This window comes from Anser cygnoides, chromosome 21, assembly GCF_040182565.1.
Source record: "Anser cygnoides isolate HZ-2024a breed goose chromosome 21, Taihu_goose_T2T_genome, whole genome shotgun sequence".
Taxonomy (NCBI): domain Eukaryota; kingdom Metazoa; phylum Chordata; class Aves; order Anseriformes; family Anatidae; genus Anser; species Anser cygnoides.
Genome location: NC_089893.1, coordinates 3,550,547 through 3,575,528, shown reverse-complemented (window position 1 = coordinate 3,575,528; position 24,982 = coordinate 3,550,547). Strand labels below are relative to the sequence as shown.

The window sequence follows — 24,982 nt, the reverse complement described above, 5'->3', positions numbered from 1 at the left end:
GAAAAGAAATAATCCTCTACACTTCTGGAGTAGGGTGTCACTTTGGAGAATCCTTTTCCCCATGCACTCTCCATTGATTGCTAAATTATGCTTTGGTATTGCATGTGTGATATCACCTCCCGCTTTGCTTAAACATCATTCTTAGGTGGTTAAATACTTCGGTCTTAATTTCGCTAAGCTGTGAGCCTTTGTGATAACTTATGGTAATGCAGTTTGTGTACAATTTAGGGGTGGTTACTTTTAAAAGCATCAGTTTTGCTGTTTTGGTAAATTTAGTCAGATTCCATTGCCCTTTAGTTTTGTGCAGAGTAAGAACAGTAGTTGATCTTGATCCTAAGTACTTTCTTGTGGCCCTCTGTGTTCCTCTCTAATCAGCTCTATGGTCATTTTTTTTACACAATAACACAAGTAGTGCATCCTTCAAATGTCTGTTTTCTGGGGAGGTCAATAATGACTTAAGGGTAAGGGCAAGGAAAGTGTAATTTGAAAAGCAAGGCATTAATCCATTGCTGCTCTTATGTGTTCTTCTAAAAAGGCAGTTTAAATCACATGAAGAAGAGTTTAGTCTAAAGAACCTGCTTTCTGCATTAAAGTATAGCAGCTTTATTGCCAAAGTTCATCGTCAGCAATAAAACACAGCCTTAGAATCAAGGCAAAGTACTAGGAGTGTGTGTTAATCATCTGTAAATCAAAAAAAGCACAGGTTTAGTGGGTTTCTAAGATGCTTCTTAAAACATATCCCTTGAAGACTTTGAAGTCTATGTATGTAAACTTATCCCTTTAGAACAGTGGCTGACAAATTACAGATCATCTCCTTTTTCAAAAAGCAGCTGTATCTTCTCGCTTCAGAAGAAGGATTTCTCATGTGCCTGGTTTTTCTCCACTCACAATGAAAATCAATAATCTCCCTGGTTTTTTTAAAACCACTACCTTTAAATTATGTGCTGCCTAGGCAAATATGTAACAAACGTTGCTACCTTCGTGGAGTGTTCGAGTTCAAATAAGCACTGCTCTTTGACTTTGACAAATGCCAAGCATTGTTTTAGCAAAAAAATCCATTGAACCCTGTGTTTACAGAGGTAGGATGTCAGAGGGGAATTGCAGATGTACTGTGTCACCAGAAAATTGCAGGAGTTGAAATCCCCTTAAAAGCCTGAAAGCTGAAGGTCTTTCTTGAATTTGACTGACAAGTTGGGTTTTGCTTAAAAAAAAGCCCTGACATTCCAGTTGCTATTGCTCCCAAAAGAAAATGGTGAACTCGTAACAGAATTGCTTCTAACTTCCCTCTGCAAAAGGTCGTTGAACTCACTCATCCTCATCAAAAAGCATTAGTACTGCAGAGTGTTTATGAGCAGGCCGGGCACTATTGCCATTTGGGATTGGGGCATGGACCCAAGCCAATGGGCCATTTCTGAAGGGTCATTGAGCTTGTACAAGCTATAATCCCATTTGAAGTACGAAGAACCTGCCAGCGTGATACAGGTTGAACGGCAGATCTCAAATTTTGATCACAGTCCCTTGGAAGCAGAAAGAGCAGCTCTAATCTAAGAACTGCAGGACTGGGCCTGCTGTCAGCTGTGTGCACTCAAGGCCAGGCAGGGGTCAGACTAGTGAGCAGCAGAGGAAGGAGGCTGCAGCTGGGAGGTGTGGAGCTCCTGGAAATGGAGCATTTTGTGTGCTAGCTAACACGACAAATTACTGTGTGCTGGTTGGGGGTTAAGGCACTGACTAAAACTAGCGTCCCCGTGTGTCAGGTGCTGTACAAATGCCAGTCAGGATAATTTCCGTTTCCAAACATCTTACAGAGTGGGAAAGAGATGAAGTGGCCTGACCTTGCTTATCCTGCTCAGGTGAGTGACGTGGCTGGGACTGGAAATGGGGTCTGTCAGTACCGAACCTGCCGTGCTATCTGCACAACACTTCATCAGTTTGCTGAAGGGCGGATAATGGTTTATTGTTATAACCCTCAAGAGCAATCACCTCTTCCTTGGTGTCCTTTACAGTGCTTTTCTGAGCTGTCATTATGCTGCTTATCTGAATTTTGCTCATTTTTTAGATGCGATTTCCACTGCACTCACAACACTCGCGGCTATGTAATAATGTTCTCTCTTATCTCCTTAGCCTGCATTGCTCTAAATTTCCCATCTCCCAGAGTTTCTCTTGCTTTTGTATGTGTGCAGCTGCCTGGTGCTAAAAGGGTGCCTGACCCCTACTGCCTGCAAACTTCAGGCCAACATTTGCGAGGACGCTGGGGCCTAACTCCCGAAGGAGAAAGGGGCGTAACTGTGACTGCTTAACAAGCCTCTGGCCTTTTCTGTTGTTATGAAAGTTTAAGCTGTACTTGTTAAGCTGTTTGTCATGCTTGCTCTTTCCCCGTGGTCCTTACTCCAGCCTCACAGAAGGAGCCAGAAGGGTCAGGCCCATGCTGTGACCCGCCTCTCCAGGTTCATCCTGCGGCCTGGGGAAGAAACCCAGGCTGGGCACAGCGGGGTGGTGGTGACAGCACCACAGCCACTTTCCTTTGTGGCCTAGTCCTACCCGACAGGTCGTGGGGAGAGAATGTGTGCCCCTTGGGCTCACGGTGGCAAAGAGCGGTCAGAATGGTTTGGTTTTTAGTGAGGTGCCTCCGTCGGGCATCCAGGCCGATCCCTGTGTATGTCTGCCTCAGCACAAACTGTCAGAAACTTCAGACCCTTGTTGGCCCAGGCACCATTTTAACCTTTAATTCAGAAACAAAGTGCTGCTTTGCACAGGCAACCTCTCACGTTTCACATTTTCTATTTTTGCCATTCACATGAACACAAGTTTTTGTTAAAAATCATTTGATTCCAATTGGTGAAGGCTTTTAATTTTTTATTTTTTTTTTTGGAACAGGTTATTGGTTGCTGCCTGGCCTAAGCTCTTATAAAGTAACCCAATACTCTGCCCAAAACAAAACTCTTCCAGAACAATCCCAGCAAATGCTCACTGCTACGGGGCAGCAGTGAGACCTTAGCAAGCTGCTCCCGATCTGGATAGACTGTTGTTGGGGTGACTCAGGAGCTGCTTCACAAAATGCAGGAAAAGTTTCCCATCTTTATCCTGATTGCATCTGAACTATTGGATTTATCTGGTGAGTGATGTGCCCTGTCCTAATCTCATGTGCTGTCTTTCTGTCTCCTCCTCCTGTAGTGTCAGTGAGCAGAAAACCTATGTCAGGTACTGTGCCATCAGTCTCAGGTGTGAGACAGAAAGGAGATGAAGGAGCAACTTGTTCGTTTGTGCAGCTGTGCTGTAAGGCTCAAGATTTGGTTTGAATGGTTTCTGCTATGGGAGTGTTGGGATCAGGGCACAGCTGTGATATGAATCTGAACTGGGAGAGGGTCCCTTCCCTGAAGGGTGCGGGGGAAAGCAGAGCCAAACAGCCACTTCTCATAGAGCCGGTCAATAGCAGAACTGGGGGCCAAACTCACGTCTGCTGCAGCCCAGGTTAAAAAATATATTTCCAGGCATCACTGTTGATTACATTAAGCATGGTCTTGCCTGTTCACCGTACAGTAGTGCACTGTTCGGCATTTTCTTTGGGTACAGCTGGCTGGCCAAACATTTCTGACAGTTTGAAAGCAGTGGTGAGTTTGTAATGCTGTCGTGCCTCAAGCAACTTCCTAGGGCTACTGTCACTCATAGCAGGGCACCAGTCAGTCTTCACTTTCTACCTCTTATTGTGAGCCTTTGAGCATACCCTGCAAGGATGCATAAATTAAACTTGGCTCTTGAAAGCAGCCTTGTGTCTTCAGGCAGGGTAGTTTCTTCTGTAAAGATAAACTTAGGAGTGGGCGTTCAAGGAATTTTCCACCAAATTTGTAATTCGATTTGTCTTGTCTTTAAATTAACTTGTCCCATTGCGAGGTGTATTTATGTATATTTATAACACTTTCTTAATCTGAGACCTTGATTCAGTAAAGCATTTGAGTGCATGCATATCTTTAGGCAGATCACTTGTGTTGCTTTGCCGAGCTGGGGCTAAACAACAGGAATTCTGTCTGTTTATGCAAAATCACAATTCAAAATATTTTGTAAGCTTAATATCCCTGTCTCCATCACCCATTAACTTCCATTTGTTTTTTAGCAATATATCAGCGCCCTGGGTTCCCTTTTATCAGCTTCCCCTGCTCATTATTACTGGAGTAGTACTGGTTCTGCAGGTGACCATGGGCAAGTCATCATCTCCTCTCAAGGCACTGCACTTGGGCACCAACCCCAGGGCTTTTATCTGAAATGAAGCTGCCCAGCCTCTGCTTTGGCTTTGTCAAAAACACAATTTAAATGCATAGCACTTAAATGCATAATCACATCTTAGTTTTTAGATGCATGCAGTTGCTGGCAGGTGCCTAAGGAAAAATGCTTAAAGGTTTTGGGGGAGGAAAGTACATTAATATTTTAGTCCATGGCTTTGAAAGCATCCTTGCAAATGTCAACCTTCTGAATGTGAGGAGAAAAAAATAAAATGTGCGGACAAAACAATAGCATTTAAAACCTTAGGTCTGCCTCTAAAATGACACGGTGTCTGCTTTGGATGTGAAAAGCTAAAGGTAGCAAACTTACTAAGTCCTGTGTCACTTTTTCAAAACAAAACAGCTTTGTGCAGCCTGGTCACTCACTACGGATGGGGAAACTCATCACAGGACTGGGGTGCTGGGGGGCCACGTGGGAGAGCTCAGTCACAGATACATTGATTTTTGTGGTGCTATTGAAGAGCTACCAGCCTATTCCTGGGCAACCTGGGGGCTTCGTTCTCTGTAATGCCTGTAAGAACAGCAGTGCTGGAGCTGCCCGTCCTCCTTCTGAAACTTTCTGCTTCCCTCTCAGCCTGCTGCAAACTGTGAAAAGCTCACCTACGAGGAAGTAGACAAAAGCTTGCTTTCTGTTCATCAGGTGCCTCCAGAGACGAGCTTCCCGTCAGTGGAGCACCAGGCCTGGGCTCTCCCGGAGGAGCCCAGCTGAGAGCCGAGAGCAGCCCGGTGCCCAGCGAGGAGCTCCCCGTTACAGGAGGTGACTCGGCGGAGGTGACGTTCCACTTCCAGACTGCAGGGATTGATCCTACCAGTGAAATGACAGCTGACTTCATTCCTGTCCGCACAGAGACAGCTGCAAGAGCAACAGCCACGCTGCCTAAGGAGGTGGTTAGAAACTTGGAGGGGTCTGATCAACAGTCCGCTTTAAAACTGCAGGATGGAGATGCATTTTCTAACGATCTCCTGAGTAATGTAAGTGTCCCCACCTCTGCACGAGGCTCACAGGCCACCACCCATCCAGAGCAGTCAGAGAGGTCAGTGCCAGGCAAAGCACAGACTGTCCCTGAGGCTGCTGTCAGCCCGACCAGCTCCAGCGCTGGGCTGCCCCAGCCCACTCCCACTGGGGGGGTGCACCAAGACTCTCGGGGGGTTGCAGCTGTCTCTCCCATTCCTGTTATCAAGCAGACGGAGGTGCCAAGTCCTAAAATTTCTCTTCTGACTTCAACGGTAAATTTCCATCCTCCAAGAAAAGAAACAGCACCATCTCCGTTTCCGACCAGCGTTAAGATGGCTTTTGTAAGTGCAGGGCTGGGCCGGTTACCACCATTAGCACCTCCCACTACCAAAAGGCCAAGGGATGCAAGTCCCCAAGTCCAGCCTGACAGCAGAGCTGCTGTGACACCTACATACGTGAAGAGGACTCGGAGTGTGGATGCTCAATTTACTACTTCTGCATTCCCACAAAAGCCAGCTTCGGTGGGCCTTGATGCAGCTTATTTCAGAGTGACACAGACAACTGCTGTTCAGTTTTCCCCTCTTTTATCTCTGAACCAAGAACCAGCAGGCAGTGAAGGCAGAAACTCAGTAACAGCTGTAATAAATGGCTCTAGACACACAACCCTATTGCCTGCTCTTCAGCAGCTCCTGCAAGGCAATGTACAGTTGTCTTCATTGCTGATGCATCCTGAAGCTCTAGGTCATGACGAATTGATTCCACCTCCATTTCAAGGGCCCATTGATGCAGCCGATAAACCACAGCCTCTCCTCTTGTCCCAGACTCTCAACTGTACTAAACACCATGCTTCACATGACACCAACAGGAGCGCTCAGGAAAGCACAGTCCTAGCTTTACAAAGAGATGCAGATCACCTGATGATGACAAGTAAGCCTGAAAAATCCAGATCCTCTAAAAGCCCGCAGGCTTCTTCTAATTCATCTTCATCAGGCCAGTCACAAAGCTTCACGTTAAACCTCTCCCAAACTACTAGAGAGCTAAAAGGAGCAACATCTCCACTCCTTCCAGGTGCATCTACCTTTGAGAAGACAGCCCTTCCACCTGTAACCACTTCTGCTGCTGTTCACGCAGCACTTCAGCCACTAGCTACATCTGTTGCTTCCTATGCTGGATTGCAGCCGATGGGTGTCCCCACCTCTGCCGCGAGAGGACTCCACATACTGACTTCATCTGCTGCTGCTGGTTCTGGGTCTCAGGTTCGAGGCGTTTCAGCCCATCCCGGACCTCGGGAAGCGTTCGCTGTGGTGCCGCAGATGAGCACGGTGGGAGATTCCAAGGGACAGAAAAGTCTTCCACATCAGATAGATAAGGCTGGTTCTCCTCCCCTGACTCCACAAGCCAGCGTGGTCTCCAGCCCCTCTGGACTGCATGATGAGAACCAGAAAGCTTCTCTTGACAGCTCTGCCCCTTCAGCCTCCCCCATCCAGCACGCTGGAAGCCTGGAAGCTTTTGTTGGCAGACTGCACCCACCCCATGCACAGGAAAGCCAGTCCAGCACAACAACAGCACGTCCTGAGCCAGCGGTACCTGTTGTTTCTGAGATCCCAGCACATCTGGCCCAAGCACTGCTGCAGCAGTTTGGTGCATCGCATGATGCAGCTACCAAAAACCTCAGTGCTCTCAGAACCGATCACCCTAAAATGCTCCCGTCATCCCTGTATTTGTCCTTTTTGCTTAGGAATACCGATGGCATGATATGCCTGCTTCCCATGCAAGAGTCCCCTTTGCCTGCAAGTTTCCCTAATGTCAGTGTTGGGACTCTGGTTTCTGTTCAGCAAATCCTGGCAGCATCAAACTCTTCGTTAGCAGATCTTGCAAACTTGCGAAATGGGAGTCCTTCTAGCTTAATTCTGGTTAAGCCTGTATTTATCCTTTTTCCCACGGACAGAGCAGACTTACAGATGGTGCCCTCTCCTCAGGGTGAAGATGACCACAAAAGCGCCCTCTCATTCACAAACAAGCAAGGTCAGACCGTGGTTACCCATGAACACAGCCGTGATATCCCAGAGAAAACTAGTTCCTCGCATCCCACTAGTGAGTCTCTGAGACCTCAAACTACTCTCTCCACTGCTTCTGACCAGCGAGCGGAGAAAGCCAAAGTTACTTCTCAGCCAGTGCTGACTACTGCGAGTTACGTGGCCATCCCTAGTTCTTTTCAAGCCACTGCCCCAGCAGCAGCTCGCTTGCTGGACCCGCAGCTGAGGACGAGCACAGCAGCGCAGGCTCCTCACCTACAGGGGCTGCCTGAGGAGCTGCAGGCAGCTGCTGCCCCTTCCCCAGGGGCTGAGGTGCCTTCCCCTGGTGGGATGGCAACCGAGCCTCCCGCCTCCCTGGGGCCACCAGTACTGGTGCGGGCACAGCACAGCCCCCCTACAGCCCCCACAGGATTTTTCAAAGCTGAAAAGCCGCTTTCTTTTTCTGTAACCCCTTTGCTGTCAGCAGTGGGGCTCGCTGGTCTTCCGATGCCGGCCCAGCCTCCGTTTACTGTCGCAGGGGCTGTGGGTCAGGTGCAGCACGGTACGGGACTGACGCTGCAGACCACCACCCATGGCCAGGGCTCAGTGAGCCCGTCTTCCTCTGCCCGTGCACCGTGCACAGATTGTTTGAGCTCAGCTAGAACTGTAAAATACCCGCTAAAGATGTCCCCAAACATCGTGCCTTTGCAGTCCACGTCGCAAAGTCAGCTAAGCACCGAGTCGCTCCAAAGGCTGCCGTCACAAGTTCCATTTGTACCCAGCGCTGTGTTGGCTTTCTCAGTATTTCCAGCTGGCAATGATGGCAGAGGCTCGGCAGCGGGCAGCACTGCCTCTTCTGGAGTCACTCTGCGTGCTAAAGCAGCACCCGTCCCCCCCACCTCTATAAAGCCTGATCTCACCAAGCACTTGGAATTTGTTACCATTGTGCCCAAGCCTGTTGTCAGGACGGAGACCCCAACACCAGTACCAGCGCGTACCCTATTTGCAACAAAGGTCAAAACAGCAGCTTCTGGGAAATTGCTGGCGACCAGCACCCCCCCGAGGATGTACGGCAGGTCCCCCGCGAGCCTGCCCTCACCGGTGTCTGCCCACGTTCCCCTGCCATCGGCTGTGAAACGTGAGCAAAGCAGTCGAGCACCTTCTGCATTGTTCTCACCAGCCAATGTGGGAGAAAATGGGAAACCAACCGAAGGCAGCGCAAGCCCGAGAAAAATGGGAGCTGGTGGATTCTTGGGAACCAGCACGTCTCTGCCGGCCGTGTTTAGCACAAAGACAGAGCAGCCCCCCGCAGCAGCTCTCGGCAGCCAGGCTGGTGTGGCTCCAGCACAGCCGTCTGCGGCTGCAGAGCCTATGATTGCTCTCGAGAGCGAGCCTAAATTGACACAGACCACCTCGCCATCTCCATTAGCGGTGACTTCTCTCTCTGCGGCTAAGAATGATTATATCACCGCTTCATTTAGCCAAAAGAAAGTGTTTTTCCTGCCAACATCGGCTCTGCAATCTGACCCGAACGTGGTGTTTCCTACAATTGCCGTAATGAGCAGCTCAGCTAAGGTCCCTGCATCGGGGGCGAAGAGCGAGGGCGTGTTTCTGAAAGGGGACACAGCCACCGCCAGCCAGGTGCCTGGTCGGGCAGCCACCTCCTCAGCACCTCGGGCACGGGAGGAGAAGGTGCCCCTGGGAGCCAGCACGGAGCAGGAGGCTGGCCACTCCAGCCAGCACGCTGCTGGGCAGGCCGCGGGGCCGTCTACAGCAAAATCACTTTCTGTGCCTGCGAGTAAGGTTACCAATCGGCCAGCTGCCTTAAATAAAGCAGCTGCTGATGGTGCTGAGATGCTCCTAACCAGAGACCTGAGCCCGCTGCCTCCAAGCCTGGGGAGCCCCTCGCATCCTGCGGGGGCCGTGGCAGCACGCACAGCAGCCAGCGATCCCTGGCCGGGTGCTACGGCCACTGCACCCACCGAGGGGCTGCTCCCGGGCACAGAGGCCGAGGAGGAGGCCGGACCACACGGGGTGACCCACGGAGACCCCGCAGGCTCAGAATCTGCTCTAATGCCCCCGGGTTCGGAGCCCAGGGCGCTGCTGAGTGAATCCCGGCAGAGGAGGGTTTTGCAGCAGGACGGTGCCGTTCTCAGCGGGTAATTGTCACGGCGAGTTGGTGTTTGGGCTGTGTGATTTATGGGGTGTGAGGGGTTAATATCCAAATGGCTCCATGAGCTCAGCATCACGGGTATGATGTATTGTTGTTTCCAAAACGTTTAGTTCATTCTGCAATGACCTCACATCTTACAGGAAAAAAATCTTTTCATGTTTCAGATATTAATGCTGTCCTTTGGACCTCGCTTTCTTTTTCACAGTAGCCTTTGACTCTCTGCCTCGCCTCCCAAAACAGTTCTACGTGCAGATTTGCAAGTGGAAGCATCTGCTAGTACGATCAATGTGCTAGCAAAGCGGCAGATATCCCCACACAGCGCCACGCTCCCACGTTTCCCTCGCTCAGACGAGGTGCCTGTGCAGCCGCAGGAGGCTCTTCTGTCCATGGGAGGCTCTGCCATGCCAGGGTCCAGTTGCCGTTCACCTGAATTCAGCTCGTTTGCAAACTGAGCTCACCGATCTGCTTGGTTTCACTGAGGGACCTGATCTTAATGCAGAGCTGGGCTGGGCTTCAGCTTCTTTCCTTCTTTCCCTCCAGGATCGCAGTTGTCAGCGACGAGGCCTGTGGCTCTGGCAACTACACGGTGCAGATGAGCCTGCGCCCTGCGGCAGAAGCGAGCCCGGAGCTGCAGGGCTCAGCACCTCCCCAGGACGCCTTCCTGGCCTCCCTGGCCGTGCGGAGCAGCAGCAGCCAGCCCGTGCTGCGGGTCCGCTCCTGCTGCGTGACGCCGTCCAGCAGCCCGGGGGGCCCCAGCGCCGTGTGCTGCCTGCTCCCCAGGTACGGCATGGGCTTGGCCTGGGGACACCCCTCACTCCTGTCCCAGGGCTGCAGCCCGGCCTCTTTGGTGCTGAGCAAAATGAAAGCGGTGGGAATGAGTCCAGGAGTGCCCTGCTCCCCTCGCTGTCAGCACCAAGGGCTCCGTGAGACGTGGGGCTCTCCTCCCTTCACCCGTTATTTTATGCAATGAGCCGTCCCACTTCCACGTGAAGTTCACGGCTATTGCTGCCTAACCTGTCTGGGTTGAGCACAGGGGTGTTGGAGGATTCATGGGTTGATGTTTATAAAGCCACCGGGGCATGAAATGTGTCTTGGAAGTGCTGCATGTTAGTGCCATCAGTAAAAAGGGCTTTCAGGTTTACCTGTACTGGATATAAGGGGAGGTCACCTCTGCACTGCCTCTGGAGATGTCTGGCTCAGGGAAGGGTCATCACATCACAGCAGCCTTTGTTATGGTTTAGCGTGATAACCCTCCAAGAAACAGTTCTGCTATTCGAGGGTGCTGGCCTCCACAGCAGGTACACGTCCAGGCTGGGGTGCTGAGGCTGCTGGATTTCTGTTTGACTCTGCCTGCAGCTACAGACACCTGGCCTAGAGCTTGTGCAGAGCAGTGCCAGCACATCTCCCTCCTCCCTCCCTTACTCAGGGGGTGCTGGAAGTTGAAGCTGCTTCCATTTGTCCTTGCCAGGCTGCTGTCCGAATGCAGACACATCCAGTTACTGCAGAGCAGCGAGCCCAGAGCTGCGAGCTTCACCATCCAGCCGTTCCAGGTGCTGAATCACTCGGTGGCCTATTTGCACTGCGAGCTCAATGTCTGTCTGCACGGCAAACCGGGCTGCGAACAGGTAAGTGGGAAGGGTCCGCCCTCGCTGGTCTTTTGAAAAGATTTGGTGCTTCCAGCAAGTGCGGTCGATGTAAAGAGCCTTGATGGTAGGCTACAGAGCTCCACCTTCTGCCTCCTGCCCTCCTTTTAATCTCCTGCACACTGTGTGTCTCCTAAAGCCCCAGGTGAATTTCTACACCTGGTTAAGCCAACTGAGCTCGCCGTGCTTTATTTTCACTTTCTGACCACAGATGATTTACCTTTGCCTCGTGTAGTCCACCTAAGAAGCATAATAACAAGCAAGTTAATCGCTAGGGAAAGGAGCTATGGAATTGACACAGGGGCAGGTCCAAGTGTTGGGCAAATCATCCTTGGAGCAGCAGCAGAGCTGGATGGAGCCTGAGCCCAGGGGACGGCTCCAGCTATGGGGACAGAGCAGAGCCGCTGGTGCGGGGTTCTGCCCAGGCACCGCCGTGTTCGGGACACGTTCAGAGCCTTCCACGTATCTTCCCCAGGGCTGCTTTGACAGTGTGGAGCCGCTTCCCCAGCCAGGTGACAGGAACAGCCCTGGGCAGCTGCACAACCTGATCTCGTTTGGTCCAGTTCTGCGAACCAAGGACAGGTTTCTCTATAAACCTGTGGAAGGTGGGTCCCTGATTTGCATCTCTCTCTGCCTCTCTCCTGCAGAAGTCTCTGCTCAGTGTTTCTGCTGTAAGAAAAATGATAGCAGAATAAGGCTGGTCACCAATTGGGAGCATTTTCATTTTTCTTTCTGTCCGCAGGTGAAATACAGCAGCTGGTTTATGTTAATCAGCTGTTGTCCAGCAGTTAGAAAGGAGAGAGATTCATTCCAGCATGTCACGAGCATGACAGACTACTTAAATCAGTGGCACCATCTCTGAGAGTCACTTAACTTTTGTGTCTGACATTCTTATGCAAAGACTATTTACTGTGAGATCTGAAGGCAAAGTGTTTGGGTCTTCCCAAAGAAAGGGAACTACCCATCCAGATTACTCTGTGGAAGAAACAGCCCTACCTGCTTGGTGTGCTGTAAAGATGGATGGGGTTTTAGCCTCCCCTTTCTTCTTCCTTACCTCCTTAACGCTGTTCACAGGTCGATTACTTTATTTCCAGGTCCTGATTCTGCCATGCTGGTGCCCGTTCTGCTGGGGTCCCTGACTGGCTTTGCTGTTTTGGGCAGTGCTTTCATCAGCCTTTGGCTGCACCACAGACGGAAAACCAAAAGCCTAGGTTGTCCACAGTTTGGAGAAATCCGCGGCCTGTGAACTAGGAGCAGCTGACCTCTGCAGATCCCACACCACAGCTACAATGATCAGAAGAGCGATTGATTTTGCATTGCACACTGTATTGCTTTTGTAGAGCTTCTGCTGACCCAGGGAGCAAGCTCTCCAGCCGCTGCTTTAAGTGTGAAGGAGACCCACAAGCTGCAGCATGGAGAGGGCTGTAGGAGCAGCTCAGCTAAAAGGGAGAGCAGAGCTTAAAATGCCATATGTGCAAGCACCAGCACACAGTCTGTTCACAGAAATGGAAAAGTTGTCAGGGTGCAGTAGATCTACCTAAAATAAAGCACTAGACTAGAGCCATGCCATCAGGGAGACCAGATTGTTGAGAAAATAAAAAAACTCAAGGTTACTGGTTGGGAACAGGGACAGCAACCAAGAGCTTCAGAGATCCAGCTCAGCAGCTCATCTCACTGGCGTGTCTCACGTCTCAGGAGCTGGGTCCCCTTTCTCTTTGCCTGTGCTCATGCTGGTGGTCTCTTGCTTTTGGTGGAAGCAAGTTTCCAGTGTCTGCCTGTTAGTAAAATCTACATAATGGGGAAAAAGTTCAGCACGTAAAAGCTTTGTCCGTAAGTCTGCATTTCAGAGCACATAAAAAACCCCATTCACCGTCTAAGTCCTAAGGTTCTTTACCCCTGGGGCCAGGATGCAGGCAGCAAAAGGGCCCTTGCCAGAGCACCTGTGCCAAATGCAGCAGAGGAGTAGCTCACACTTCTACCTGGGTCCGTTTCCCTACAAGAATCTCTGCAGATCTGCTATGTAGCTACAAATTCTAGGTCAAAACCCGATGGCAATTACCCTGCAGAAACACTAATTATTATTTGCACAGCAGTAGTGCTAAGGAAATCAGCACCACATTGTATTCGACAGTGACTTACCTACACCGTCCCTGTGCTGTTGTTAATGCCATTTATGCCCCAGACAAGTGTCATTAAACCCTCTTTACAGCTTTCAAGGCATAAAGCAAACTAAAAGCCTGTGTACATCATAGCTCAAAGAGTTTGGCTCTCCTGCACCCCAGCCCTGCAGTTTAGCCGAAGGACTGCCCTCCTCCCTACAACAACAGGCTCTGCACCAGCAGCAGGGAGTGGAGCAGTGACACAGAAAGCCATGCTGCTTTTTGCACCGATGTGCGCCCAAAACACAGCCCCGTCTGAAGCATGGCAGCTTCTCAGGAACATGGAGAGAAGCTGGTCGTGGCTCAGGAGCTGGGCACGGTGCCCAAGCACGGCCAGGAGCAGTGCGGGGGACACACAGGGGGGGCTTCCGTGGTGGGACCAGGGCCCGGGGGGCAGCAGCTGCCTCTGGGGCAGGCGGGGAACTGTCGGGGTGGTGCTCAGCAGGCACCCTATGGTAACATGGTTATGGTGGAGGGGGTCAGAGTTATCTGGGGGAGGAGCTGGTTTGACCTCAGCACCACACAGCCGCCCCCTCACCCTCCCCTCTCCGGGATGGGGGAGAGAATCAGAAAAATGAAGCCTGGGGGTTGAGATAAAGACAGTGCACTAGGACAGAAAATAAAGGAAAATAACAACAACAATGATAAGAGTACTACTAATAACAATGTGTACAAAACAAGTGATGCACAACGCAACTGCTCAACACCCACCGACCGATGCCCAGCCTATCCCTGAGCAACCGGTCCCCCCACCCCGGCCAGCCCCCCAATATAATTTTTCAGCATGATGGCCTATGGTACGGAATACCCCGTATTAATTTATTAATTTTTTTATTATTAATTATTAATTTGGGTCAGCTGTCCTGGGTCGGGTCTGCCCCCCCCCCCCCCCCAGCTCCTGCTGCACCCCCAGCCTGCCCGCTGGCAGGACAGAGCAAGAAGCTGGAAAGTCCTTGGCTTGGTGTAAGCACTGCGTGATGTGGGACAGGCGGGCGGACGGGGATTTGTGCCCAGCGAGGCTCCAGGCACTGCAGCAGTGCGGCTCCTCGCATGGGGCGAGGGCGATGCTCGGGATCCACCTCTTGGCAGTGAGTAACATGGCTCATTTCGGGTAACTCCCCACCTCCCCATGCAAATCGGGAGCGGAGGAGCTCCTTGGTTCTTCCCCGAGAGCGCCCGAGCGGGAGGCAGCCAGCCAGGCTGCCTTGTCTGTCATGACTGCGGAGGCAGACCCGCAACTGGGCAGCTTAACCGTCTTCAGCAAGGAGGATTTCGAAGAGGACTGGGTTAAGGTGGCCAGCGGAGGCTTTGGGTGCGTGTACCAAGTGAAGCACAGGAGGTGGAGGACGGTCTATGCGGTGAAATGCTCGCCATACCTGCTGCAGGACTCCAGCGCGGAGAGGTAACCGCCAGCTCTCTTCCACCAAGGACAGCCGTCTGCAGTGACGTGGTGCTAAAACTGGCCGAGGTGTCCACAGGGGGACCCCAGAGGTTTTGGGTACTCAGCAAGCACCGGCGACCTGGAGGTCTGACTCTCTTTCCTATACGTGTATGTGCACGTGCAAGGGGAAAGGAGCGCTTATTTCTGACAGCCAGCATTGAAATCTGGGAGTTAGGAGTAGACTTTAAACTAAATTAGTAAAGTCGCCAGATTTAAAGCCCAGGGACAGAGAATTTCCAGCTGTTTTTGCTGCGCTTGCTGAGACAAAGAAGTTATTTATCTAAAATTTTGTTGTGTTCAAGCTGAAAGGATCCTGTCTGGTTAAAAATCACATAGCGATAGGACTTTTCTTGCAATGTTGCTGACAACAGTTGAGGTGGTTTCATTTGGGCAGTGATTCATGGGATCATAGACTGTATGATTGTCTCCTTTAGTTTGCGATGCTTGCGCTCTTTAGATGTTAGATTTGCACTTTTCTTCTGGGGAAAAAAAAAATGTGTCAAGTCAATCAGTTTTAATTCTGTGTGTACCATTCTAATGAGTTTGATCTTGTGGATTATCTCAACTCCTAGTAGATGTTCCAGAAGAATTGTTGAATGCAAGCAGAAATGTTAGCTGATTTAAAAAATATTTCTGCAGTCACCAGGATTTGGAAAAAAAAAATCTGAAAATCTGAGTTTAGGAAAAATATCTGGCAGTGCATGTGCCTTTATGAGTTACTGTACGGGTCTCCTAGGGACTGAGGTTATTCTATTTTGTCCTTAAAACAATTTAGCACTCTAATGTACGTTTTTCAAAGGCCTTCCTTCCCCTTACGTATGGCAAGCAGCCTTGGGACTGCTCTGGCTAGCGACATGCTTTTGTCACCCCCACAAGCTCTGGATTACAAGGCAAGAGCATCCTGTCCTATACTATGGCTCTGCCCCAAATCCTTCCTTTCCAGGAGGGCTGGAAGGACCAGCATCCGTCCCACAGCCCTGCGAATCTGTGGGATTTTGTTCAGTGGCTTAGTGGAATGATCCAAGACATCCCAGTGGGCACGCACATGCAACGAGGGCAGGAGCTCGGTGAACCTGTGCATCACCTGGGAGGACAGGGGTGTCTGAAAGGTGCTCTTGCTTCAACCCTTGTCAGCTGCAAAGGCTTTTAGTCTGCAGATCTGCTGGGGATGACAGTTTTTAGGGAGGAAAAAGAAAAAAAAATCCCAGGGAACACATAGAAAAAAAAAAATAGAGCCACAGATGCAGTCACAGGTTTCCTAGACAGTTAAAGCACTTGGATTCTTATAGAATTGCTTTCGGGGCTGTTGCTCTTCTCCCTGACAAGCCTCATTTCTTGGGGCTCCAGCGTCCTCCTTCCTGCTGTGCCCAGCCCTGGTCCTGTCCCAGGAAGGGAACCAGAGGCCACTCGTATCGCTTCTTTCTTTGGGAGGGACAAGCACCAAGGGGCCGCGCCGTGCTGCGGGTAGCAGCTGCCTTCCTGGGGTAAGCCTCTCTTCCTCCGTGGGAAGCAAAATACCTGAGACAACTCCTTCAGAGCTGTGTTTTACTGGGGGGAGCCTGCTGGAGGAAGTCTGGCAGAGGGATTTGCTTAGCTGAACTAAGTTTAGACACATTAGTGTCTTGGCATAATGTAGTTGCAAGCCCAGATCCATTCCCAGGCGTGCTTTATGAGTGCAGGTTTGGCACTTTTACTGCCTGGCTGCTGTCAGCGTGCTCTGAGCACCCCGGCTTGTTCAACAGGTTGGGAAATGCGAAGGTTTAGTGGAACAGGTCTGGCAAAGCTGGCAACGATGGGCAGACACGTCTAGACTGCCCCGGGACCAAAGCTGCAGGCAGAGGTTAGCCGTGGGCAGGTCCCTGCAGGTTCGTGAGCTGGGGACGGGGCATGGAAAAGGCAGGGAGCACCCTGCTGCTCCCCATGTCGTGCTCGCGGGGAAGCGGCACTTGGGGAATGCACCAAGGTGTGAAAACAAGCGGGTGGACGAGGATTCCTCTAGGAGGCTGGCGGTTGAATTTGCCCACAAAATCCTCAGGTCATTTTGTAAAGTCCTAACACCTCGTGCGTTAGATTTGTGGGAATGAATCTTTCTGGGGTCTGCAGGGCTGCTTGGAAAGGCTGGATATCCCTAGCTATACAGTCTCTCAGTAACTCTGCCTGTGGACCAACACTGATGACACCCCTTGGTTCCTTTTTTTATTTTATTATTTTATTTTATTTTATTTTATTTTATTTTATTTTATTTTATTTTAATTTTATTTTATTTTATTTTATTTTATTTTATTTTATTTTATTTTATTTTATTATTTATTTTTTTTTCCAGAACCAGTGTGAACTGTCTAATGGAAGAGGCAACCAAGATGGAGAAAATCAAATTCCAGCACATTGTCACTATCTATGGGGTCTGCAACAGCCCTCTGGGCATAGTGATGGAATATATGGCCAGAGGGTCCTTGGAGAAAATTCTCCCCACTCACAAAATGTCATGGCAGCTCAAATTCCGGGTTATCCATGAGATGGGCTTGGCTATGAATTTCCTGCACAGCATGACACCTCCTTTGCTTCACTTAGATCTAAAGCCAGGGAACATTCTCCTAGACGGGAATATGCATGTCAAGGTACGGCCTTAATGCTTGTAGGGACAGGTTATTTCGCTTAGCAGTAGTGCGTATTGTTTTCAGTCCAGAAACCTAATGAGGTGGGGTCTTCAGGAACACTCAGTGAACAATTGACCACTGGGTTGTAAGAAGCAGCTGGTAAACAAATTGCCTGGTGCACTCCAGATCATACAGGCAATCTGCGCCAGAAGTGGGAGCTTTGGGGTCCATTTTTGTGGCAAATGCTGATCTGCTGGACTCAGAGGAAAGTACTGGCTTCAGTCTTACCAGGGTCCTGTTGTGTTTCAGCTGCTAGGAGCCTCCTGATTGCAAAGGATGGAGGTATCTCCCAGCTGAAATAGGGAAAGGTGTGCGAGTGCTGGGGGGGGGGCCTCTCATTGTCTCTGCTTGCAGATCTCAGACTTCGGGCTCTCCAAATGGATGGAGCAGTCGAGCCGAATGCAATACATTGAAAGCTCTGCACTGAGAGGCACTTTGAGCTACATCCCCCCAGAAATGTTCCTCCAGAACACCAAGCCCCCAGGAATCAAATACGATGTGTACAGGTAAGGGCTGCCCTTCTGTGCAGAGGTGGGACGGGGTTGCCACCTGACACAGAGGAAGAGAGACTGCGGCATCGCCTCCTTTTGTTGCCCCCTGGCTCTCTGCCTTGCAAATGTCCTTGGTGGGAGACACGCTGGGAGCACTGGGAGCGATGTGTGCTGCTCTGACCTCAGAGGTGGAAACAAGGGGCAGGGGATGGTGTGTGGATAACCAGCTGTTCCTTTCCAGGAGCCTCTCCAGGTCCCATGTGAGCTTCAGACTGCATTGCCTTAGGTTCCCTCGCACCCTGCTAGGCTGCTGGGAGCAGTTATGGGAAAGGAGTAGGATTAGAGCACAGAGCAGACGGCGTCTGCTCTTTCATAGCAGTCACTGCTAAGATTTATTTTGATTTTTTAAGACAACTGTAACATTGCTTGGCTACTTGGGTATTCAGCCTCATTTTGGTCAGTAGCAGGTGGAGAAAAGATGTTTAGCTTTACTTTTTTTTTCCTTTTGGCCAAATTGCTGTGCAACCCACATATACAAGGTACATTATGGAAATTTGTCAGCTCCTTGGTTACTGCATTACACAGCAACCCAAGACAAAAAGCAAAGGATTTGCATGGGCACATGAACTTGCACTAGTCGGGGACTGTGTGACAAAATAGGGATAAAATGGACTACAAAGGGACTTAGAGCCTGACTTTCATGGGAAATGCTGTAAGTCACTCATTCACTGCACCAGCCCTGCGGCTGAGACATTAGAGGTGTATGCAGTGATTCAGAAGATATTGTCCTTTTGGGGCATGGGGGATGCAATCCTAGTTCTTCCATCCTGAAGGACGCCGTTCCTAATTTTTCCATTTCTCAAGAAGATGAAAGCAATAAGTGGATTTTATGTCCATGCACAATGAGAACACGATGGGAATGATTGCTCATGATCTCTCGTTGCCTGCAGCTTCGGAATCGTCATTTGGGAGGTGCTTATGCAGAAGAAACCTTATGCAGGTAAATATGAGAGCACTTCTTACATGCTCTGCACTTATGAAATGTTTATTACACCCACCTTCACGGAGAAAAGCCCAGCACACACCGCTGTGGCTCTTTTTCAGGAGCCAACATGATGGCCATTATAGTCAAGGTTGCAGCAGGAAAGAGGCCCTGCCTGGAGCCCACCAGCGACGACTGGCCAGGGGAGTGCCAGCAGATGGTAGACTTGATGAAGAGGTGCTGGGACCAGGACCCTAAGCAGCGGCCAAGCTTTACAGGTGCAGTAACCAAACATGGCACGGATTAGGGAAAGGTCAGCTGCAGGGATTCACAAAGGGGGGGGATAAGCTTGTGTAAAAGTCGTTGCCAGATAAATCGCCTGTTGCCGTGGAAATGCTTGGTGCCCATCTGCTGTCAACACATTCCCTTTCTCCCTTTTTCCTCCCTCCCCATGCGGGGGCTGCGCGGAGGACTTCCACAGCCCTGGGCGCCGACTGGGCTCTGAGCATGTGGGCAGTCGGTGCAGCTCACGGTCCCCTTGCAGATATCCCTGTGGAAACAGACATGCTGCTGTCCCTGATACAAAGCCTCGTCGTAGATCCGGAGAACGAGCGCCTTGTCAGGAAGATGTCCCACAAGCCTGCCATCTCGGGGAGCCAGCAGGTGAGCCTCGGAGGCCTCCCAGCGCCCTCGGGAAGTTTCTCTGACACCTTTCCCTCATCTTACCACTTCCCGAGGCTAGGTTTCCTCTCACATCACTGGGCACACTTTGCCCAGTTTGTTTGCATAGGGTTAAGCCCATGGTTCTTTTAGGGGGATGGGAAAATAAATAAATAAATTTAGGAAGCTGGCCAGTGGGCTAAATGATAGACAGTCCAAGAGGAAGACCCTTCTTTCTGCCTGCTGAGAGGAAGGGGGTTTGTCATGGAGGCCTTGGTCATCAACAGAAGCTCAAGCAGACAGAGTCACTCAGGTTCTGCTCATGGCACTGGCATATGAGCTCACTTGGTCATTTTCTAGCTTCAGGGAACCGAGGACATTCTGGTTTAAATAACGTCTGAAGAAAAAAAGAAAAAAAAAAGAAAAAAAAACGAAAAAAAAGAGTTTTAAATCCCTTTGTTTCTGTGACTAGTAAAAAATCAGGTTTCAGCAGAATTAGTAGTTGAGGACTAGTGCTATTCTGGGGGGTTGCCTAGTTGTGCAGTCTGCAAGAAACGAGAGCATCCAGCACAGCACATCGAGGAGGAGGGGGGGGTCTGGATTCTCTGCACAACAAGGGAAATGAGCAGATGAGATGCTGCCATGGGCACGTGCTGAAATAAGGAGGTAGAGTACGGGTATGTTTGGGAGCAGAGGAGTGAGAGGGGCAAAACCTCACTGATATCCAGAGATCATTTTCAAGTTCATGCATTCCCATTAGTGTCATGATTTGCTTTGCTGACTTTCACAGGACTGGATAAAAACTGCATTAATGGTAATACGAAATTCTAGAGCAAAGAAGAAATCTGCAAAAAGTATATAATGCAAATAGACAACTTTCTCTTATGGCTTTTTCTTTTCCCCTTCCTGAAAATGAGAGTGACAAAGAAGAGTTTATCTTCTCCCAAGTCCCCAGAAGTGCTGGTGAGTACGGAACTTTTATTCATATTTCAAAGGTAAAGAAGGGGAAAACCACAAGAATAGCCTATTTCCTTGTTCTCCACAGATAAGGATGTGGCTCAAGGAAGTTTTCCATGTGGGTGACTTTTCATTTTAAGTGAAGGAAAATGAACCATACAGGAAATAGCAGAGCTCCCATGATGGAGAGGTTGGCCTCTTTGCTTTGTAAGAGACTGCCTGTAGCCGTCTTGCCTAACTTCATGTTCTTTATCTCTAAGATGCTCTTTATTTCATCGCATCGTATGAAGATTCACCTGCCGTCCCTCCCTCCCATTTTGTGCACACCAAGCCATTTCACTTGGTCTCACTCCCTTCCTGCTGTTTTGTTTCCCCCACCTTTAGAAACGGGTAAAGAGGAGGTCCATGTGCCACCTTCTCAGGGTGAGACCGAAAGTCCCGAGGACATCCTGTCCGAGGAGATCTGCAGAGTCCACGACAACGGCCTCACGCTGCTTCACGTCATGGTGATCCAGGGAGACGTGGACAAGGTGAAGTTTCTCCTGAGCTGTAAAGTCAACGTGAACAGCCAGGCAGTCTGCGGCTACACCCCGCTCATCATGGCTGTTCAGAAGAGGTCCCCGGAGATCTGCTCGGTGCTGATAGAGCACAATGCAGACATCAACATGCCCGATGAGGATGGCTGGACGCCTCTTCACTTTGCAGCTCAGAATGGGGACGACAGAATTGTCCGCCTCCTGCTGGACCACCAGGCACAGGTCAATGCTCAGGAGCACGACGGGTGGACCCCCCTGCACTTGGCATCACAGAACAACTTCGAGAACGTGGCCCGAGTGCTGCTGTCTCGCCAGGCTGACTCCAACACCCAGGAGGTAGACGGGAAAACGGCCCTCCATGTGGCAGCTTGCTTCGGGCACGTCAGCTTGGTCAAACTCCTTGCCAGCCAAGGAGCAGACCTGGAGAAGAAGCAGAAGAACCACAGGACGCCGCTTCATGTCGCGGTGGAGCGGGGGAAGTTCAGGGTCGTCCACTACTTGCTGAAGAACGGGGCCTCTGTCAACAGCCTGGATCAAAACCACTACAGTGCCCTGCACCTGGCCGTGGCCAGGGGGAAGTACCTCATCTGCGAGAAGCTCATCAAATACGGAGCCAACGTGGAGCTGAGGACGGACAAAGGCTGGACCCCGCTGCACCTGGCTTCTTTCAAAGGGCACATTGAAATCATCCACCTGCTGAAGGACAGCCACGCCAAGCTGAACGCCAGAGGAAGCATGGACTGGACGCCGCTTCACCTGGCCACTCGCTACAGCGAAGAGCCGGTGGTCTGCGAGCTGCTGAGATGTGGGGCAGACCCCAACATCGCCGAGAAGTCGGAGTGGGCCCCCCTGCATTTTGCAGTCCAGCGGGGCTCCTTTCTGACCGTCATCAACCTGCTGGAGTGCAGGGCAGATGTCAATGCTAAGAACAAAGTGGGCTGGACACCCTTGCACCTTGCTGTCCTCAAGGGCAATATGGCCATTATCAAGACCTTGATTAAGGCCGGTGCTCTGCTGGATGTGGAAGATATTACTGGCTGTACAGCCCTCCAGTTGGCAATTAGACATCAGAAGGAAAATATCATTACGCTGCTCCAAGGCAAGGACTCACTGATGAATAAATCAGGGAATAGGACTCTGGTGAATGATGCAAAGATTTCAAGACCCAGATTTGTTCCAAGAAGGACAGATTTGTAGACTCATCAAGTCTGGTATTTACGACTTGAGTTTTCCAACATCAGGTGCTGTGTCTTAAACCACCATCTCCTGGCACCTGGTGATTGCAGGAGATTTTATTTTATTTTTTTCTTTAATGGAAGTTCCTAAGTATAAACACTAAAAAAGTAAAAGTAAACAGAGCTATAGAAGGAAGATGACAGGTTATTTTTGAGAGTTTGACCAAGTTTATAGAAGTTAATAGCTGAGTCTGATCAAGTTTATAGTTGACTTTGTGATGTTGGCTTTAGGCAATGCTTTCCTGTTGTGATACTCATTGTGTGGGGATGGAAATGGATATATGCACTCCCTTTTTATAAGGACAATGCTGAAACTGCACAGCAGTGCACATATATACATGTCTTCCACAGATTTTATTGCTTTTATTCCATGTTTTCCTACAGAGCAGATTGGTGTAAAATGGCTTGGCACAGGTGGGAATTGAATCTTGAGATTCTCACCTGCTGCTGGAATTAGACACTAAGCATATGGTACAGCAACGTGTCAGATTTTCTGACATCTCATTTTTGTAACAAGAATCTTTATTAAAAATAAAACTAGGAAGAAAAATCACTAGTAAGAAGGATTTAAATTGATGCAACATAGAGAAAAGAAATTCCAGAATAATTCCACCCAATCCTTTCACAGAAAATAAAAAAAGGATCCAAGAGCTTTTTTTCATGAACGTTCAAATTATTTATTGACCACCTCCACACTTCAGACTTTCAGCACTGAGGCTGTCATTGGAAAGATGGCTTGAAGGACTTGAAGGATAAGCCAAGAAAGGGGTGCAGTTCTGGATCCTGTTCTCTGCCATAAAGGCTGCCAATAACCTCCAGTCCTAGTGACAAAATGCTGCTTTAAGATTTTCACAGGTTAAAAGAGTTCCTTCTTAGAAAAGCAGTATTTAATCTGGGTAACCAAATCTCATGGCCTGCTTTTTTAAAGGCACTGAGTAGCTGGGAGTGTACTTAGCACTTCCGTGGAAGCAGTCAGATGGGGCTTGCTTACACCCATTAGCTTCAGGTAATTAGCACACAAAGCTTGATTATCTTTCTGGAAAACATGCAGTCTTCACGGATTTGATTATTTTGTCCTAGTAAGTAGTATTTTAGTACAGCTTGTGCCAATCCCACTGTGATCTACTAAGGACTTCCAAAGCACGCATGGGACGATGGCTCTTCCTTCGTCTTAGCTAGAAAGATACGGCAACATAACCAAACACTCCACAGCTCCCCAGAGGGGGTGCATCTTTCCTTATGGACGTTAGTAGCTGGGAGCCATTGCTTTGGCAAGCGTTGCTTCTCAGCCTTTGTAGATGAAGGGACAGAAATGTCAATTTATGTGCACAGTGATTAGTCGTTGGTCTCAAACCCCGCAGTAAAGTGACTGGAAGGCAGTACCCTACAAGTAACAACCCCCAGCAGCCCTGCTCCAGGTCCCAGCCATCGTGCCAACAGGTCATTTTGCCCCAGCAGTGAGCCAGCAGTGGGCTCTAGAAAAATAACTGTATGAGCTCCGGTAGCTGTGCTCAGGCTGAAAAGCAACATAGCTGTGCTGGAGGCTCCATCTCCTCCAGGTAGATGGCTCTTACTGTTTTCATTTGCTCTGCTGGTATTCCAGTGCCATCTTTGGTGCTTTACCCACTCAGAAATGTTGTACTGTGTGAGCAGGGCGAATGGCAGAGGACAGGGAGCTCCTCGCCCTCCCTGGCCAAAAGCTGGACTTGCCCTAACATGGGGAGGTTGTGCCCAGCAGCTCCCCACAGGCTCGCTGTGCCCGAGGGTTGCTTGTTGTATGGGGAAAGCTGGCAGCTGGCTGGGCAGAACAGAGCAGGGAGATGGAACAGAAACATCAGGCTTCAAGTGCTCCGTGGAAACGATGATATATTGTCAAGTGTGAGTCATAACTGTATTTCACTGCTCGGCACAGCGTGCTTTTCCTTACATTAGCTTTAACCCACTGAAGCTCTCTGGACTGCGCTAAATAAAAGATCAGGTGGGATGGCTGTAATGACCATGGCTGCTATTAAAAATCTCTTAGTCACTCCTTGCACATTTATTTTCTTTTGATATTTGACCAGCTGGAGATGTAACGAGGGCTGTGCCATAAACCAGGCAGAGGGAGGGGGCAGCAGCGTCCTCGGCTGGGCTCTGGAACCTGCCTCACCCGGTGGGAATAGGGCTGGCGTCTGCAACACGGCTTTGCTGTTCTCTGCCTTCGGATCCTGAAGGAAACCTTCCCCATTTTTCATATGCCAAAAAGGTTTTCTTCTTCTGGCTGTCTTCAGAAGACTAACTTTATTACAATATGATGGGATGTAATTGACTTTGTTTTCAATTGAACCATTTTCTGTGGGGAAATGGATAATGTTACTTATGGGAAAAAAAATGAAGTGGTTCATTAACTGCTCCCTAGTAAAATCCAAATATTCTATCTTGATAAGATTAAAGAATATCTACTAATTTCATTTTAATTTTTATATTAACTACAGATATTGATGTGAGTTTCCAAAGAGTTGGAGGAGGAAGGGGACTTTCAGGGTGGGTTCAGAGGCTGCCGTAAGTGAGACAAAGGAACTCTGTAGCCTGTGCCCTTTGTGCAGTACAGGGTGAAGCCTTTATCAGATGGTGCTGTTATCTCTTCAGTTTCCTTCCTTCCTTTCCCCAGTTACATCTCCCTAAGGGACGCCTTGTGCAGTGTGGAGACTGTATATATACATCAGCTGTATCACTTCAGACAGACCCTTTAGCGGCTGTTCATGGATGAGCTTCCCTTTGTAAGGATGAAGCACTGTGTGCAGAGAGAGCATCTGCAGAACTGC

The 24,982-nt window shown here is 49.8% G+C and overlaps 2 protein-coding genes across 3 annotated transcripts; both read left to right on the top strand.

Moving 5' to 3' along the window:
• Positions 1-57: 57 nt before the first annotated feature.
• On the top strand, positions 58-13,557 carry LOC106039792 (uromodulin-like 1). Of its 2 annotated transcripts, XM_013187199.3 has the most exons (7): positions 58-1,850; positions 2,875-3,112; positions 4,915-9,403; positions 9,958-10,197; positions 10,886-11,042; positions 11,536-11,665; positions 12,155-13,557. In XM_013187199.3, the coding sequence occupies exons 2-7, from the start codon at positions 3,055-3,057 to the stop codon at positions 12,304-12,306; spliced, it is 5,226 nt and encodes a 1,741-aa protein (XP_013042653.3). In that variant the 5' UTR covers positions 58-1,850; positions 2,875-3,054; the 3' UTR covers positions 12,307-13,557. The 2 variants fall into 2 exon arrangements, with proteins under 2 accessions (XP_013042653.3, XP_047919444.2); XM_048063487.2 differs by lacking the exon at positions 4,915-9,403 and having other exon boundaries at positions 58-3,112; positions 12,155-13,485.
• A 590-nt stretch (positions 13,558-14,147) lies between these two features.
• ANKK1 (ankyrin repeat and kinase domain containing 1) lies at positions 14,148-23,382 on the top strand. The gene is made up of 8 exons (XM_013187203.3): positions 14,148-14,621; positions 16,984-17,278; positions 17,672-17,823; positions 18,759-18,808; positions 18,913-19,068; positions 19,335-19,453; positions 20,368-20,413; positions 20,792-23,382. The coding sequence occupies exons 1-8, from the start codon at positions 14,434-14,436 to the stop codon at positions 22,138-22,140; spliced, it is 2,355 nt and encodes a 784-aa protein (XP_013042657.3). The 5' UTR covers positions 14,148-14,433; the 3' UTR covers positions 22,141-23,382.
• The last annotated feature ends 1,600 nt before the right edge of the window (positions 23,383-24,982 follow it).